This window comes from Falco cherrug, chromosome 6 (assembly GCF_023634085.1).
Source record: "Falco cherrug isolate bFalChe1 chromosome 6, bFalChe1.pri, whole genome shotgun sequence".
Classification (NCBI taxonomy): domain Eukaryota; kingdom Metazoa; phylum Chordata; class Aves; order Falconiformes; family Falconidae; genus Falco; species Falco cherrug.
In genome coordinates this window covers 83,244,052-83,263,757 of record NC_073702.1, presented here as the reverse complement: position 1 = coordinate 83,263,757, position 19,706 = coordinate 83,244,052, and the positions used below count along the sequence as shown (strand labels likewise).

The 19,706-nt window shown below is 35.8% G+C and overlaps 1 protein-coding gene across 4 annotated transcripts in view; it reads right to left on the bottom strand.

Moving 5' to 3' along the window:
• The window catches only part of RYR2 (ryanodine receptor 2), a 434,547-nt gene that overhangs the window by 166,585 nt on the left and 248,256 nt on the right, over window positions 1-19,706 (bottom strand). For all 4 annotated transcript variants that reach the window (XM_055714670.1, XM_055714672.1, XM_055714671.1 and 1 more), the window contains exons 24-25: window positions 15,458-15,617; window positions 5,030-5,177 (exon numbers count right to left, since the gene is read on the bottom strand). In XM_055714670.1, the coding sequence (XP_055570645.1) occupies window positions 5,030-5,177; window positions 15,458-15,617 (308 nt within the window). The remainder of the gene's footprint in view (window positions 1-5,029; window positions 5,178-15,457; window positions 15,618-19,706) is intronic.

Here is a 19,706-nt window from a genome sequence, read left to right as displayed (position 1 = left end):
GAAGGAAGGTTGCAATTTAGTTGTTTTTTTCTTCAGAAGCAATGGAAAATGGAGGATAAAAATCATAAAAGGAAGCCTTGCATGAAACTTTAACAACAAAAATCCCGAAGTAATTATACTCTTGCTTCAGGAAAAAAAAAAAAATAATTAACTTCTGTCAAGATAAAGGGCAGCAAGTCTAGAAAGAATAAAGATGCCCTTAAAAAGGGCATAGAAGTAGTGTTAAAGGCAATTCCTGTTCAAGGGAAGGCAGGTTACTGTTAGAACAAAGGAAAACCTAGCCACAGCCAAGGTAGTACTTAGAAAATATTATTTAACTAGTGAAATATCAAGATGTCAAGTTTGAATTGTGTTGACTCTTTCTTTCTCTTTCAAACTGTTGAAGAGAGAGTCAGATGACTACAAGATTTCCTAGTGCCTCAAAAACTACCACTTCTCACTTCAAAGTTAATGTTTGTCAATTGTCAAGCTGAGATGAAGAAAAAGAGCTTCTTCACATTTCTTGTCTATAGTGCAATAGAGCATAAAATAAATTAACAGCTGTGTGAAAATATAAGTTTTCACTGACACTGATTCATTTGATTAGATATCTGTGACATGATCACACATGCTTATCATACCTTACTATGTTTCATTCCAAAAATCTCTTAATTGCAAGTGATTCATAACAAGCTAGTTTAAGATTGTTTAAGTCAAAATCCACTTTTTTTTTCAGGTAACTATAAGTATTTTTTCTCCAAGACTAAAATGGGTACGTGATGAGTTACAAAGGAGGCTAAAGTTAAACTTTGACATATTCAAATTATTCCTTCTATATGTATTCACTGCTTCTCTTACTCTATGAAAGAATAATGGCATAAAAAATACTGAAGAAATCCAACTGCATTGTTATTGGGCTGCTTCAGAGAAAGAGAAGAAAAGAAACCTCGAGGGAAGGGTAAAACTGTAAACTTGTTATTCTGTCTGCTCCATAACAGCAGTAGAAACAAGCTTAGTTTATGCCTCACATTTCTGCTTTATAACATTTTTGGAATGTATAAGCAAGGATTTTTTAAAAGGAGAAAAAATATGCTGGTACATATACTGCTTTGAGACATAAAATAAATAAAACTATTTTCTCTTTTTCCATGAAAACTAACAAGTAATGACGTTTTGGACTTGGATCTCTAAGCTCTGATCCAACTCTCCATCTGTACATCCCAGGTGTCTTGTTGGTCATTCCTTTGCTCCCACATCCACTCTTTTCCTGTGTTATCCCACCATCCATTACAGATCAATCTGTTCCAATAGGAATGCACTTTCATTTCACTATTCACAAAACCACGAATCTCACACTCACCTACTTCTCCAATTTTCTTCTCTCCCTCACCACACTGAACATACTGTCTTGAAAAAATGCTTTTATTGATTCATCTAGAGCTATGTAGTATCCACCTACTATCTATGGAAAGTGTTCTCAAAAATTGCCTAAGAACATTTATTCATGAATATTACTTGAATACCACTACTCATTAGCCCTGGACACGGCCATTCCTAACATTCTTTTAAGCACTTCTAATCTCATCTTCTTTCTGCTCTCTTTCAATATTTTATATCAGTATATAGTGAGATTTCCCTCCCTGAGCTGCCATTCACTACTCTACACATTTTTGTTATGTAGTACCTTCTGCTAAAATAGCTACAAACTTGTACAGTGAGTACCTACAAACTTCCCTCACTGATCCTTACTTATTACACAGTCCTAGTCTGTTCCTGACCCCTCTTTCCAAGGCCTATCAATTCAAATCATAAGGTAGCCTGAAACGACAAAAATGACACTTTAAAAAGATGAATATTTCACAAAGCCCATGAAGAAATGCTGAATCAAACCCCTGATCTTTCTTCCTTAAGTTTTCTCAACTACCCTATTCTCTGATATTTTATAAAGTTTTCTTTCCATTAATCAAATCACACAACTCGGGGATCTCTCTTTTTCTCAGATAAGGAAAGAGAATGCCTAAAGAATTCTGGATCGTTTTTCCACAAATTTGTAAGTTATTAAAGACTGTGTAGCCTTGGAAAATTCACTATTCCAATCAGAACACCATAATTCCTCCTCTTCATGAGTCTGTTATAAACTCAAATATGTCTGAACCTACTTCTGTGTTTGTTAGACCATATTAAAGAACCTCCTCCTTTCTCTTCTATTTTCTCAGCCACAACAAAGTCCACACGTTTCCAGTATGCCTATATAATCACATGCCTCAGAACTCACGCTCACTTTTCATGCCACAAAATGCCTGACTTCAGTTGGGTCAGACTCATTAAGCTTCCGATAAGCAACTCTGAACTCTCTGCCACATAATTCTTTATCAGCAAGATTTTCTCTTTGACAGTCTGCATAATAAATGCCTTGTAAACACTTTTGAAGACCCTCAGCACCTCTCCTGTACAGGAAATGAATCATCAGGAAGTTGCAACTGAGAATTTGTTGTCTTTTTAGATTCTAAGGAACCTAATGCTTTCTAGATTCTAAGCAACCCCAACAATGCAGCTGCTGTAGGAAATCAGGAAGTAATAATACTAATAACGCATAGAAAATGACACTAGAGCTTTGTAAATCGAAGTTTGAAACAAAATCGATGAATGGAGATGCAGACCACCACTAGAGGGCTCTAAATCCTTTAGTAACACTATGGATTTTGCCTAACGAGGGGATCCTTAAGACATGTTTTATGTACCTCAGAAACTTGAGACGCTCATAAACTCTAAAATCTAAATCCCCAAAATGAGTATAGAAAGCTTTTGCTGAATGCAATTCCAGTTTTTAAAGAAAGACCAGTTTGTGGGACAATGTTCTGCAGGTCTTTTCCTCTGGGAATTTTGCAGCAGGAGTGATGACTTTTCAGGTGCAAGGGCTGTAATTATGTTCTTTACATTTCATTAGTAACTCCATATGCACAACTAGCTCAAGGATCTCCGCATCATACAGAAAAAATAAAATTTTCCAGCAGTTCATTTCCAAGGAAAAGCAGGGTCACGTGGTTTTCAGAGCTGTAAATGAGGAAAGGGGATTAATATTGCTCAGTGGCATTTGGAGGAGATTGTGGAAAACTACCGTGCTCATTCTCTCTCTCTTTACAAGAGGCAAAAGACTCCCACACCAGCCAACCCACCTTCTCAAGAACCAAGTGAAAGCTGTGCTCTCTCCCTCTCTCCACAGAATCTCCTTCCCACAGTGGGAGGGGAAGAAGTTACAAGATTATGCAGCAGCCTTAAACTCTCCAGACTAGACACGGGCAGATTTAACAGTGAGACTGTAGCATTTTGCCACCAACAAAATCTACTCCACTAGGAAACACTGGTTTTGCCCATTCAGCAATCCAGCCTTGTTACACACTCATGGTATCAGTGATGCCTCATATTTAAAAGTGTAATTTAATAGCAGCCTCTCATAAAAGCTGAGAATCAGAACACGTATGTGCTTTGGAAAAGAAACACAAAATGGCATGTTCTCTGTCCACATTTTGGGTATGAGTTAGACCTGGAGCAGAAATGCTGTACTGAAGGTCTGTGGCCTTAACAGGTCCAAATTTAACTATACTATTGCTATATAAAGCAGGAAAAATAATAATTTATTAATCAATATATCAACAGTGTAAGGTTTAGACACATACCTTAAATTTTCCACACTTTGCTGAGATTATAAAGATATAAGTTTCAATTTTTATTCGATTGTTCCATATATCCATATCTCTAAGTGAACTTCTAGAATATCATTGCTAAAGGGCTGTGTCTATTGTGTTACCATTTCCTTTCTGTATGTGCTGTTAGCGTTCCAGAACGACAGTACAGTATCAAGAATATCCCTGCCGTGTTCCATCTTAAAACTTGATCTGAGCATGACAGTTTTAAAACTGTTGTTTTAAAAAGCCAAAATCTATAAAATAATTTACTTTATTTGTACATTATGTCTCCTGATTTCTTGTACTTTCTTAACATTTTCTATTCTGCAATTAAAGAGGTAAGTGTTGTGTACTGTTTCTTTAAAACTTCTTTATTAAAAGTTTATGTACTTTAAAATTTTTTGTTGTTTAGGATGTCTCAAACTCAAACTATATATGTGGAAAATATTGTCCACTGTATCAATAAAATATTCAATCTGGCAACAACGCAATTCAAATAAAATATTTGGGAGAAGTGAGTTAAAATTTACTTACTTAAAATTCAACTTCAAAGGCCTGAGTAAGTCCAGGAAGCGTAAAAGCTCTAACAGACTATCTAATTCCAGACTTGTAGTTTGACATTCACAGAAATTTGGTTTGTAGGCATTTGTCTTCAAAAATTTCACCTTGCAGCTTGAAGTGTTTAAATACAAGATTGTACATGTACTGTTGAGTTTTTCATTATTTATAGAGTTAAAATTGTAGGAATACAAAATTCACATCTACTGTGTTTACATATGATCTTTTTCTTAGTAATTTTGCTATTCTGTCTTAAAATAACAACTGAAAACTTTTTAATTAGTACTACAATTAAAAACTTATTTTGAAATTAGGGAACTTCAAATATTTATGCACATATTTACAATGCAATCATACATTTTATTCCCTGGCATAAGACCATATATTGAGCAAGATGATAAAACACATTATCCTGATTTTTTGTATTTTAGGGTTGTGTCATGTAGTATTCACAATCCTGATTTAAATTGCTTGAGCTTTTAAGGTTGATTCATCTGAACTATCAAATCTAAAAAATGTACAGTGAAAGGAAGTGTATGAAATACGGAGAAATTGTATTACTGATTTAAAATGTAAAAACACTTCATTATTTAATTCTTCATTTGAGGCCACAAGACAGGAAAAGGAAACAATAAGGAAAGTGAGATCAAGAGGAAATAGAAAGAACAGAAGATGGAGTAAAGTACCCATTAGCTTTGAAAACACCATACCTGTTTGGATTGTTTTATTGGACTAGCAAATCCAGTAGTGGAATGAAATATTCTAATTTTTGTTTTGAGAGAGAACAAAAGAACAAAATTAATTACCATGATCTTGATCAGGAGCTTCCAGGTTGTAACCATAGCCTAGAAGGGTGCGGACTGCTTCCCGAAGACTGTCTTTGTTTGACTTCTTTGTCCGATCATCCAAAAGAGCGTAAGGTACAAGGCGAGGATTTCTTCGATTTTTCACATCCTGCGTAAGTATGAAAAATCGATTCTATTTCAGAAACTGTGCTTTGGCTTAAAGACAAAACTGCTATAGCAGCAGTACAAAAATTACGATTTATACCAACTGAAATCATGGAACTGCAAATACAGCAAGGATTCAAGGAAGTTGCGATAGTCCAGAAACTAGTAACAACACTGAATTTACTAAAAAGGCAAGTAATACACAAATTAATAAAACTGCATGGCTTATACCTGCTTTCATTTTCCATCAAATTTACTTAACAGGAACAAGGATAAATGCAAAGAGTTTGACTGAAAGGTGTTGTATCTTGTACACTGTCTGTGAAGCATCTACCATAGGAAGTTAGTACATAACTAAAGCTCAGAAATTACTGTAACACAAATATATAGGGGTTTTGTAATTATAGCACTAAGCAAGATATATAAAACCCCAAAGGATAAATAAGATATAAACAAAAGAAGTACTAAACACTACTAACAGAAATATTAATACACGCCATACTAATTAATAAATAATAAAATAGATAATAAACCTGCATCTTACTATTTAAAGGACTTAAAACATGTATTTTTCCAAAATAAAGGGTCTTGTACGAACATGATTAATGAGCTTAATGTGCAGAATTTTTGTAATAGGTAATTTAATGTAACCTTTCCCTCCAGCTGAAATGTATTAGTAAGCTTTAGCTTTAATCTTTGTATTTTAGGTTCATTAATACAACAAAGATAAAGTTTTCCTCTAGTGCAAAATTACGTTATTTAAAAGCATTGTTTAACTGGATTATTTATACAGCTAAAATTATTTTTAGTGACTAATAGAACTGGGGTTTTGTCTACATTTTCTTCATGCATCCTGTCGGCATTTGTTGGCAGTGAGAGAAACCATACAAAGAAACCTCCATGCTCTTCCCAATATCTTTAAAAAAAATAAAAATTAAGACCGGACATATAAAAAAATATTTGCTGTTTTTTTCTTTTAGGTACAAATACCAAAGATAATGAAAGGCTTTTACAATTGGTTAGACTTACTAAGAAGTGCAAAAATAGCACCTATTATTTTAGAAAACAGTGTCTACAATTAAAGTATCTTACTACTTTTAGAGCATCACAGTTCTATTTGTAAGAATGTATGTGGTTTTCATTCTGCCTTTGCAGGAAGAAAAGAAATGGCACATCCATTCTAACAAATACTTGCAGGCATCCTTTGCTGTCCTTTAAATGCTTAGATACAAGGCTATCTGCCTTATCCCTTATCGTACTTAGTAAAATAAAGTGCAGTTATTAACCAGTTCTTGACGAAATCAGGTCCTACCAGTGAGCCTTCCAGGAGAAGAAATATTACGGGACACACATTACATATATATATGCTAAAAGGGCTAACAGAAAGATAAAGAGAACGCATTGTTAGGGACAAGAATTACTGCATCATATCAGCTCTTATATTCAGCAGGAAGGACAGTGACAGGGCCAACACAAGGACCACTTCAGAGGACACTGCTTTCCTTATTTATTCCAAACACTTAATTTGACATCCCCTTTTTCCAATGTGTAATTTGGTAGCTGTGGAAAAGGGCTGCTTCCAGAATGGACTAAATAAATGTTAAAGTATATCACAGACTCACAGGATAATTAGGGTTGGAAGGGACCTCTGGAGACCATCTAGTCCAACACCCTTATAAATGTTATAAGGAATTATTATTCGATATAATAACATTCACATTAGCATCAGAGTTTAAACACCATGGGTTTAATTATTTGTCTTGGAAAAGACATAAAAAAAGAAATAATTTCCTCTGAAACATATGTCCAAAAGATATTATGAAATACTCTCTTTAAAAATATGAAACATAAGTCTGGAACAATAATTATGTAATTTTTCATACATGATAAGTTAGACTAATACACTGGTAATTGCCATACCAATCATTAACACACATTAACATACAGGCAATCAGATGATAACAATGTTATGATCATGAAATATACTATAAGTTCTTTTAAAAAGGCCTAAGCACAAAATAAGGGCGAGGGGGTGGGAGTATAGAGAAATAATAATTATTAAAGTAACTCAATTTTACAAATTTTTGTTCCTTGGATCTAATTTTATTTAATATTATGAACTTTTCCACCCATTTAAGACTTTGGCTACTTCTTTAATATGAATATAAGAAGGGATTTTTCTTTTAATATTTTCTTCAGTTTTTCCCCCTATAATATATCTATCTAAATTTTGAATGTTTTACTTATTGCTGAATTAGGAACTGTTATTGTTATACTCATCATAAGTTTTTGCACTAACAATCTTCTGCACCTCTGTGGTTTACAGGTATCTAATAAAGAGAATTATCCTATACAGTGATTGAGCTTTGCACAGTCACAATCAAGTCAATAAAAAAACTAATTAGCTAAGAGTGGCAATTTTTATTAAATACATTTGCAATTTGTACATAGACTTAATTCTTCCTTTTCACTACAGAAAATCTATTATTTTGTATTGTAAACTGTTAAAAGAAGGAAAACTCACCCTATGTTTTAATTTTTTTGCTAGAGTTTTCTAGGTTTGACAGTCTAATGCTTCATCAGAAGACTGTGTTTTGTCTGACAACTACTTATTCAGAGAGTCATTTGAGAGAAAAAGAAAAGCAGGTCTCCTCCAGAAGACAACCCCCCCAAAAAAAAATTTAAACTTGTTGACAAGATTGTTTTAAATGGTTTGAGCTGGGTACGTGAAGTTTATGTAATTCTTTGGGTTTACATTCAGAACCTATCCTATCACAGGAGAAAAAAAAAGAGGGGTGTGTGCAAGAAAAAAGCCTATATGTATTTTATTACACAACTATGTCCTCATTTAATGTAACACAAACATTGCAGTAGTCATTTAGAATTTAATTTGGAGTCACTTCAGTAAGAGAAAGCATTGCAACCACGGAAAGCTGGAATGCCTGGCAGAACATGCCCTGACTATAAATGGAAGGAACTTTTAATAAATAATGTTAAACTTAAGTGATGTAACACAGACCACGAAAAGTCAGTATTATTTTTAACAGTGTACACTACAGAATTTGCTACATACAGCAAATGATAGACAAAGAATTATTTGAATCGGCACACACGCACCTATTTGTAGAGTATAAATAGATTTGAAATAGGCAATAATCAGTCAACAATGGCACTAACTGAATATAGCTCTTCGAAGTAATAGAAGAGAAATACAGAAAAAAATACCTAAACACACACACTCCAACAAATATCAACAAGCCTTTTCGAACTTCCATTGCAGGTAATGAACACTGCTGCAAACACACTGGGAGCCGAGAGGTGCAGAACTACATCCATTGGTTCAGTGAGTTGTGTGACATGTAGATAACTGGTCTAGCACACTGGATCTAGCAACTGGTCTTGCAACTTGCATAGACAGATGCCATGCAAGAGTAAGAATGAAACAGAGTGTCTATACTATCTACAGCAGCATAAAAAAACCATAGTCAAATTCTATAAGCAGCTATAAAAGAAAAACCTATTAAGAGATACAGTATGTATAATGAATTTTTACTCTTCAGAAGTAATTCTGAAAAACCAAAGCCTCATATAAACCTGTAAAAGATACTTGAAATTATAAAGAATAATACAGTTTTCAGAGCTACAAATGTAATACCGCAAACCTGTGCACTCCTGGGCCTTCCCAAAGCTCTGAGAAGTTCAGGAACAGCACAGATCACTAGACTAAAAGGAACAAAAAGACACCAGAAACATACATAAATATGTACCTATCAAAAAGAAAGACAAGAAAAGACTAAAAAGTGAGAACACAGTCTAGGAAGAGCGGAAGGAAAACATGGTAGTAATTTAATGTGATCACAAGTTCTGTGATTTAAAGCATTAAAAGCTGTACAGATACATATTCTGTGTGCTACTGAAATTATTTCGTTCTCATAACCAAGGTTGTTAAATGACAAGGACAAAGCAAATTTATTTCAGCACATATTCAGTGATACAGATGCGCTGTTCCTAGCTAAATACAACATTAGAAAACACTCATTCCACAGCTGAAGTGATTCTGCTTGCTGCTGTATCTGTGCATCTTGCACTTCCACAAAGATTTCTTACCAATTGACACAACAAATGCTAACTGTGAGCTTGCCAGCAATGCTGTCAGAAACCCAGCTCAGTGAGCCACTGTGTCTGTGAGGCATATACACTGTGAACAGGATCATTCACCTACATCTTGCACTTCATATCATGCTATCCAGAGGTCTAGCTTTTCTGCATTTATCATGGCAGCTTGCGTTTAATCATAAACCACTAAAATTAAAAATCATTTTATAGGGGGAAAAGGAAAAATATAATTTTAAATTGGTACTCACAAAGTCATTTCAAGATTCCAGAGTCTTTAGAACTGGAAAGCACAACAAAGTCCTCACAAAGCCATATTCTTGTCAATGTTAAATATCCTAAATGTATCCACCCAAAGCAGAAGTTGTGTTCCTAACCTGGCATACTAGCAGCTGTGTTCTTTCATTAGAAGTATGTGCATCCTTTAGAAACGTGTACACCTTTTACCATCTTCACTGAGAAACTGTGCCCACATGAAATGCCTGGCGCAATGTGCCCTGACTATGAATGAAAGGAATTAATATATCAGTATAAATAATGTAGAATGTGAAAGTGAGGTAACATAAGTAGTTTTTACAAGGTCGATGCCTTTATATATATATTTAATGACAATATAAATGATAAGCTTTCAACTCGTGGTTTTTCCCACACATCCGTATTTCCTCAGTCTGAATCTCCAGAACAGTGCCTCTCTTGCACTGCAGCACTAGGCAGTCTGGAAAGAACAACTCCAGATCAAATATGGATGTCATATGCTTTCTACAAAAATCTAAAAAAAATAAAATAAAAAAAAAATAGAGGAGATAATTACATCACAGTCCCGACTAATTGACTAATTATCCTGGGACAGGAAGCACAGAGCATCTTTTTTAAGATGCTTATCACACAGTGGGAAGGATTTTGTAGCTTGCTGATTCTTATAACCAATGTGGGGGGTTGTTAATATTTTTTTTTTTTCCAATATAACTGAGGTTTCTGATTGTTAGGCTACCACACACAACACAACATGAAGAAAAAGCAAGACTCCCTTTGACTAAGCTGTCTGCATACGTGACAATGCATAATAAGCAAAATTCAGAAGTCAGAATCTTTGGCTGTGACCCCCACAATCAGTGGGGAGACCTAAAAGTCATGTATTCAGGAAGAGTGAGGGAGTGCCTAACGTACTTGAAATTATTTTCATTTGCCTTCTGATCTCTAAGCTTGACTCTTTTCTCTCCCTTTCTGTCTCTTCCTTACTTATATAAAAGTTGGGATTCTCCTGCATACATGACATCACAGTTTTCTGAATTTCCATCGATACTGTAAGCTCATGGATAAACTTATGTGAGTTCTGAATATTTTCCATTTGACTGTGAAGATTTAGTCACAAATACATCCTTTTATAATTCAATGCTATTTTTAAATCGGCTTGTTATGAAAAAAATCCTTAAAAATACCTAAACAAATAACTCAGGTCATTATGATAGGACATAAGGTTAAAATCTATACATGTAAAATAAAGAAGAAAAAAGCCCTCTCTCATAGCACAAATGTGATTCTTTTAATTGACTTAAACCGAGGCTATATTGCCCCTTTGCCTGGATCTACCTACCTTATCTGGGTTTGGTCATTGACCATTTCCCCAGTTCAGAAAAGACCAACCTGCAGGCAACCATGTTCTCCCTTAAAGGGACACTGTCAAGTATTTTCATACTGCTGGCGTGCTTGTTTTACCACTTACCCTTCCTATTTCAGATGTTCTTTTCAGCAGAAATCTACGTCTTTCCTACCTGTTTTGCTCCTTCTGCTCCTTTCAGGGAGCAATAAGCTACTGTGAGTCTGTACTACTGAAAAATACTTACTTGGTTGTGCTCAGTGTCATCGCAGCTGTCAGCACAGTTCTGGGAACAGGATTTATTAGTTAACTTGTGCTCCCGCTGCTGGCTGGCTGGCTGGCTCTGCAGCAGCAGAACAAAAATACTGTGTATAGTCATGCAGGAAGAGCAGCTGTCTCTTGTTAAAAAACCCTGACGAGCAGTGGTGGATTTAGAAGAAAAAAAAAATCTGGAACTTGGAAGGCATTTCCCCCACCAGTTAATAACAGGAAACTAATGGTTTATACGTGAACTACTTGACAGCATCCCTTTAATTTTTCATACTAAAGAATCCCAAAATGATGAGGCGCTCCTGGTGGAACAGAGCTACTATCTAATCCATCCTACAGCCACAGCACAATTGCTGTTTATAACGTATTTCCCAGGGATTAGTTCATCTACTTTCAAACATCTGTAAGCTTCTTTCCCTTAGGAAACTATTTCATAGCTCTGCGAGATCTGCTTACAGTATTATACAGCATAACAACATGTCATTTCATTGCAGTACTGTAACATGTCACAGTAATATGATGGGATGACAAAATGTAGCCTATGAAACAAACCCATTGCTGGAGTCAAGCAGAAGCATGTAGCAGTGTGTACGACAGCTAGCGGCTTGCCATGTGATATACGTATGTCAGCTAAATGAGATGCATCTTTGCCCTGCACCCAGAAAGGAGCACCTTGCTATTCTCTATTCTTTTGACTTTTAACAAATGGTGTTTGTTTTCTGCACATTATTAGCACTCCTGGAACTCAGCTGTCATCTTCTCTCCCAAAGAAAACAAACTTAATTATTTGAAAAGAGAAAATTAAAAGGAATTAAGAAGAAATCAACATCAACACCACCAGCACAGCAGCTTCTCCAAGACACGCTACTGGTAGGAAAGTTTTCAAGGACATCGTCTACCTGTTTAACCATATGTGAGACTATTGTAATTTGCCTGTCAAGAGGAAAGGAGTAAAGGATACTGCTGATCTTGTTGATCTTTTTTCTGAAGGTCACAAATACTTCTGAGCTCTTGATGATCTTTAACAACCATCCTCTGTTGGAAAGCATAACTCTGACACTGTTCACTGCACCACTGCATTACATTCTCAACAATAGCGCTCCACTCAGCACACGAAAGTCTTCTGTCAAGACCCAATAAAATATTTGGATGTTTAAAGCAGAAGCACCCAAGACTGTAAAACCCCAATTCGGTGGCTTTCCAACTCCAAATGTGATCAGCTTCATAGGCACTTGGGCTTTTTACCTTTAAATTCTCCAGGTTCTTCTTTGCATGCCAATAATTGTCTTTGTTTTGGTGAGGAAGAACAGTTCAATACTGATCATATACCTAAGCCGTGTCAAGATTTAGAGCAGAAGTATTTGCCTAAGTCTCCTTCAGAGCACAACCTGGTAGTCAAAATTAGTGCCTGACTCACACTGACTGCTTAAAACATCTCCAAAAACCTAACTAGAGGCTTACCCTTTTATTTTAAAATTTAGCAGGTCTAAGTGATAGTGATAACTTCTTTATATAACAACTGGTTCTTGGAGATCAAAATGGATTTAGACACCTAATTCTTATTTGTCCAGTCAGATATCTTTGAGGATATAGGTATCAGTTTTTAAAACACTCATGGAAAATGGGTAACACAAGTTTTTTCACAGCAGACTATAAATTGTAGTAAGTGAGCATAGGTTAAATTTGCATGTTGAGCTTTGTCATCCAGTGAGCAGGACATTTATTAGGAAGGGAGTTTAAGGAGGCCTGAGTTCCAAGGCTGGCCCTCAGGACAGAATTTTAAAAGTCAGTAGATAAAACACAGAGGGCTGTTAGTGAGTAGATCACAGAGTCCTTCTCTCTGCTCTCTCCTGGTGAGCCTCAAAAAGGTCTCTTCACAGGGCCACAGCGTTTTAGATTCTACAATAAGGTCAGTCCCTTGCCCTGGGCAAAGGGTCAAGAATGTAAGACAGTCTTCATGATTCTTCTGACATTAAGTTGAAGTGCTTAATTTTAGGTTACATCACGTGCTAGACTTGTCTAATTTTTTTCGATGACAGTTGTAGTCTATGGCAACCCCACTGCCTTTTGGGAACCATAGTAAAACTAATGATTTATTACTATCACATCATGCCTCTTTCAAAGCAGAACCTTCTATATCAACAGGTACAGCAAGATATACATAAAGACAGCATATAAAAATATTGTGTAGATGTAAAAGAGAAACTTTTTTCATTGCTACCTACTCCCACCACTTATCATTCCCAACCCAGTAACACTGGAAAGGTCTTTGACAGTATAATTTAACCATCTTTCTTACTTAATACCTCACTAATTCAGAAAACATATAATTTAACTGCAAATTCACTCCAATAAAGATGGGAAAATTACTTGTGGTTTTTTTTTAAAGACATACAGATACACAGGGTATGTTAAATTGTCTTCAAGATGTAAGAAACTTTATTCACTACATATGAGTTGTGGGTTTAAATTTTCCTCAATGCTAGTTAGAAACATACTTAGCTAAAAGAGGCATTTGATTCCAGAAAATTCTTAACTTCATCTTAACCAACAAATTCTGTTGCAAAATTAAATTTAGTTTTGTAACTATTTTCTAACTTCCATTGATTTCAAATCTCCTGATTGGCAAGGCCCTATATTGGAAATGTTTGGCTTCTGAGAGAATAAAAAATGTAGGAGGTATGGTGTAAGTTATTGAGTGCATTCTTTAATCTACCAGAAATACTTCTTTTGACTATCTAGAGACATACGGACTGTCATTCTAGAAATTAATTGTGCTCTGCCTCCATAAAAAGAGGATTGAAATAGTGGGTTCAAAATAAATTAATCTTCTCCCCTGCCTGACAACACAGAATCATCACTTCTAATGTTTCTCATTATTAACATTCTATCAGAAATGTTAACAGCACTTCAAAGAGCCACCTTTCCTCACTCAAAGATGCAGAATTAGGAGAGAATTTAATCCTGTTTTAAGCAGGGGAGTTGCACCAACGCTGAATTATCTTCAGTGTCTATCTAGTAGGGGACATTACATACATTCTAGTCTGCAAACACAAGAATTGGTTCATTGTCTTCCTAGACCCAAATATAGAACACAGATTTCCTAAATAGTTTACAAAGTACCAAACTGAGAACTTTATAGTAAAGATACTATAATGGACAATGCTGAAATGCTATGAAGCATGTATTTTGTCACATAAATGTACTTTGTCAGTATGAGATGAGGTGAATTTAAGTGCCTAACTTAATATATATAAAAAAACAGATATTTTTTTTTACACAAAAGCTTTGCAAATAGAATGAGGTTTAGTATTACAGAAAAACAAAATTTGAAATGTGCTGAACTGAAATATGTAAGTCCAATTTTTGTCAAAAACAAAACCAACTGTTTGCAAGCAGGAAAGTGTATGTGCCTGCAAAACAGCTGTTTCTCATTTTTGCAAAAATAATGGATGTCTTTTATGCCCAGTGCAAAATCATGAAAACTCATTTTTTTTCCCCCAAGGGATGAATTTTCCTAAAATTTCACTGTGATATGCTACCACACATTTATTAACATAAGCGAAGACACCTTTCTCTACATAAAATTCACAAATAATCACAAGAAGAATAGAAAATATGACTCCTAAGGGAAAACTGATATAGTGGCTTTCTTGAAAAATAATAAACTAGGCTTATTATATACCAAATTGATTTTTTTTTTTAAAGAAAACAAAGACCTTGAGTTTTTCTGTTAACTATCCACCATGCTTAGTTTTTACTTCCCTCCTGTATAACCCATCATTATACCTACCAGGCAGCATTCCTATTCACTGAAACAAAAACAATGAAGTAGAAGTGGAACTTGGAGACTGACTTAACTATTTTCAGTTAAACGTGGCCTCTGCCAGAAATACAACACATTAGCAAAGTGATTACTAGAGGTTTACATTCTGATTTTCCTGGATAAACAAAATTATTTAATTCCCAAGACTGCAAACATCTAAATGATCCCCTACTGAAAGTCAATGTTTACATTTCCTAAAATACTAGAGCATATTAGCTTCCTGCATACAATTTTCTCACCCTGAGATCTAGACAGCAAACAAGAATATACCACCAATTTTTTAATACTGCTTGTAAAATAGGAGTCTCATACTGCTAGATTTAGCAGGATTGTTTTAATCATGTATTTCTGCTTTCTGACTGACAGACTTGTATTCATTAGCTGCTTCTTCCTGCTTTTGTATCCCGATTATTCCCATTTAACTGTGAAATATCTCAATCAGTAAGTGCTTTTGCAACTGCCGGAGGTTAGCACTTACCTGCTGGATACCATACGTCCAGCCTTGCCTTATACGGTCCCTTGCCCACACATTGTGAGCATTTTCTGCTAGTTTATCCACCATAGCTTCTTGAGAAGGGGTCAGTTTGATAAAACTCAGATCCATGGGAGCAGGCTTATATCCACTCAACAACTGGTAGCTGTCAAAAAACACAGAACTTGCAGTTACTTTTCTGTAAGAAACGATTAATAGAAACCACAAGGGAAAGAAGTGACATGTATGCAATATATCTATATAAATAATCAGCCTTTGAACAAAGAATAATAATGCACTGACATCTGATTTTGTTTCAAGCTAACTGAACCTTGATGGGATGAAGTAGCTGGTAATGAACGCTACCCAAAATGGTCTGAACTAAAAACACTTTTGAAGTATTTTAGTACTTTCATATATTTAAAATAGTAGATTAAGAGGTTGCTTATCTAAATACTTACACAAACTCTATTATTGTTACCTCTGAGCACTTCACAATACTTATTAAATTCTATCTATCTCCTACAGAAGCAAGAAAATATATTCTTCTTACTACATATAGGGATGTGAGAGACAGAGCAGGTCAAATGGCTTACTCAAGATCACATATGAAATCCATCTAATAAAAATTTCTCTTTATGATACTTCATATCTTAACTATCCTTCAAATAAGAGAATTTTGAAATTTAAGCATAACTTCAGAACAGAGAGCAGCTTCCTCACTATTTTTAGTGCTCCTAAGAACAACACAGTGTTTACTTTTATGAAGTTATTCCCATCAAATTAATTACAGTCATCTCTCACTTTACTTATGACCAAACCTTCAATAAAGATGTCATGCATATGGTGATGGATGCAGCACATGAGGATTTACTAACTACATTTATAACGCAAACCTACAACACTACACAGGGTGGACATTGCCTCCTTTACCTCAGCTGATGAGGGAACATGCCGGGGAAGGGAAGCAGGAAGAGAAAAGCAGGGCAGGGGGGGACACACAGGGGGACGGGGGACAGGGTGAGGTGTACTGGGTGTCTGTGCCCAGCTGCTGGTGGAGGGTGGGCTGCAAGGTGGCCTCTGTGAGGAAAGGCCAGGGCTGCCCAGTGCTGGGCACAGCTGGTTCCAGCTGTCTCCAAAAGGGACCTGCCACTGGCCAAAGCTGAGCCCCTCCGCCACACTGGTGGTGGCTCTGGGAAAATATGTTTAAGAAAGGGCAAAACGCTGCACAGGCAGAGAAGAGTGAGGAAAAAAGTGCGGAAAACAGCCTGGCAGACACCAAGGTTGGGGGCAGCGGGGGCAGTGGGCAGAGGCATTCCAGGAGCCAGAGCTGGTGCCTCTCTGTGGCCCCAGCAGACACCAGGCTGAGCTGGTGGATGTGCCCTGAATATCCCTGAGTATTCCTCCTCCAGCATACTGACAAAACGAAGCGCTATTTTGGTCATAACGAAAGGGGTCTGTGGAAAATAAACATTCTGTCACTGAAATTATATGTGCTGGGGTGTTTAAAAAATGACTACTTTAAATAATTGTCTATTTTCTAAACAACTTTGTCATTTTTTTGTATTTTCTTTATTTGGACGGACAGAGAGAAATCCAGAAAAAGAAACAGTATTTATCCCCATTTATATTCAAAAATATTCAAATACTTTACAAATCTTAATTAATTCTTTTCTGTGATAACTAGTATAAAACCCATTTAAACACATTATTGATTGAAAACAGTCAGTGTAAACAAGCAAGCATTTAAGGGGCATTATCATCTATAAACATGAGGTTAGACCTTCCTTCAAAATTACCACATTAAAAAAAAAAATGAAGTCTGAAAATAACAATTCAAGAACGTCAATCAAAATCAACCATTCATATAGTCACCAATCAGCAAATTGTTGGAGAATTAAACATGCCGACGGCAGTTGTGCTGTTATGTCCCACACGCTAGCTAACAGCTTCATGGTTACCTCTCAGGTAGCTGTGAAGTCGCTTCGGTGAGATAGTAATGGAAATAGTGAATCATAAAGAATTAATAGATTTGTCATGCTGGCAATTACTGTCCTCTTTTCTGTCACACTCCCCTGCACAAGTGTTATGTGGTACATATCAAAGCTACGAAAGCCACAGCTATTTTGATATAAGAGCAGGGTCAAAGAGCCACGGGTTTCAAATGATGCCCATAATGTTGTCACAGAGGATATGTATACCTTATTTTCAGGATGCAAATGAATACTCATCAAGGATAAGTATCAGGGGATACTAAGGAAAATAACAATAGCATACTGTGTGCAACCCATGCTGGAGAATTGTCTTTAGCTGCGGACCGATTACTAGTTACTAGTTGAAACAGGAGCTAAAACCCCAGTTCCTGCCTGGTCATCTGCTTATACGTGTTTCACTGGCCTCATCTTGCTCAGTATCTCTGCAGACCTTATATTAGTCATCTTTTTTTAAGAAGTAGTTAGATTTAACTGCTTCAACAGCACATTATCACTACCATTGATTTATAAGAAGCATTATAGTATTTTTATTTGTCTCGCCACTAAAGTTACAGAAAGGGTAGTAGATATGTTTTCAAGTGATCTTAAACCACACTCTGCTCTCCTGATTCAAGTCTATGTGAACTGTTTTAAAAAAGACCAAACATAGCAGAATTAAAAAAAAAAAAATCCAAAACTTTTTTCTTTTCATTCCGACAAATATTTTTCCTTTCCTATTTTATTCAGACTTCTTTTCTAACCTATAAAAACACTAAATATTTAGAATTTATTAAAAGAAAGACTTTGAATATTTCCAGGAGCTATTTTAAAATAAGAGGTTATTAAAGGATGTTTTACTCAAAAACCTAAAGTAAAGTATTACTAGGAAAAAAATTCCTTACAGAAAGAGAATTTTCTTCAGCAAGTGTTGTATCTGCAGTACACATCAGCTAGTTGTTCAAAATGGTCCAAAAAAACTTTTTTGTGGAATGATGCTATACTAGAAAAGGCAAATGTATAGCACAACTGTCAGTTAAAAAAGTGATTTTCCCCAACTTGTAACAAATGGGGCTTCTGTAGGACTGACAAAAATGTAAACTTGTTCTTAGCATTTTACAATCTTCATTATTACAACAAGATGGCAAAAAAAAAGGCAAAAAAAAACCCCAAAAACAAAGAGTTGAGAAGACAGACAAGAATATACAAAGTAAGGTTGAAAAAGCTCTTAGAAAGTAGATGAGCTAATTACATTCAAGTGATTTCTGTTGCTTTTGGGACAACACATTTGCACCATGTACAGGAACAGAACTAACTAGCTAACAGGAAGTGACATCTCTTCTCCCATCAATAATTTAGTTTTTCACACACTACCTCTTGTAACCTTTGGTTACAATTAAATCTAGCATAACTGTGAAACAGCAACTGTTCTCTCCAGGACCGTATCTCACAAAAAATGCGATCCAGACTTAGAGCTGCACAACCGTATCTAGATTGTGAAATCTTTTCTCCATTTTTGTTCAGCATCTGGATGCTATTGAGAATGTAGCAACATTTTTTTTTTCTTTCCTTATTACTCATTTTTTCTATCCATTGTATGTGAAGTATCAAAATTCTTGATGTGTATCATAGGACTTTCGGTTTCTGAAGTTATGACTGTTAATGGCTTGAGAAAGACTCAGCATTACCATTCTTCTTAAATTAGAAAGTATACTTTCTTCAGATTTGAGATTTAGCTGCAGCTTTTCAAAAGCGTCAAATCTAATTTACTTGAACAATCTTGCAAATGCATATGCATTTCTGCCCAGGAAATTCAGAACAAAAATAAAGGCCTAGATATCTCTTCTTTTTAGTCTTACATGCAGTTATTTTGGGATACCAAAACTGAAGAACAGTTTGGGGGAATTTAAACTAATCCCTTGCTTTTCTTCTCATTCATTCTTGTGAGGTGACCACATCAGGGATTCCGAAACTGTGGTATCAGTGGTATGTAAATCAGTGCAGCGTAGTGCACATCAACAACTTCAGGGCACAGGTTCTCACAGCTACCTGGTGGTAAAGTATTACCCTGAAGTCTGCAGCAACCTTGCCAGAACGGGGCATGTGCTTTTAACTCACAACAGCAAAAAGGAAGACGTGCTTTAGTTAAACATGGGCTTGGGGTTAATATACTGGCCTTAGGGACACAGTGTATGGAATATGAAGGTATGGGTCAGCGAAAGGCTACTGTGAATATATTTCTGCACAGAGCACATCCCTGCAAAGAGCTGTAAGTTGCTACTGGT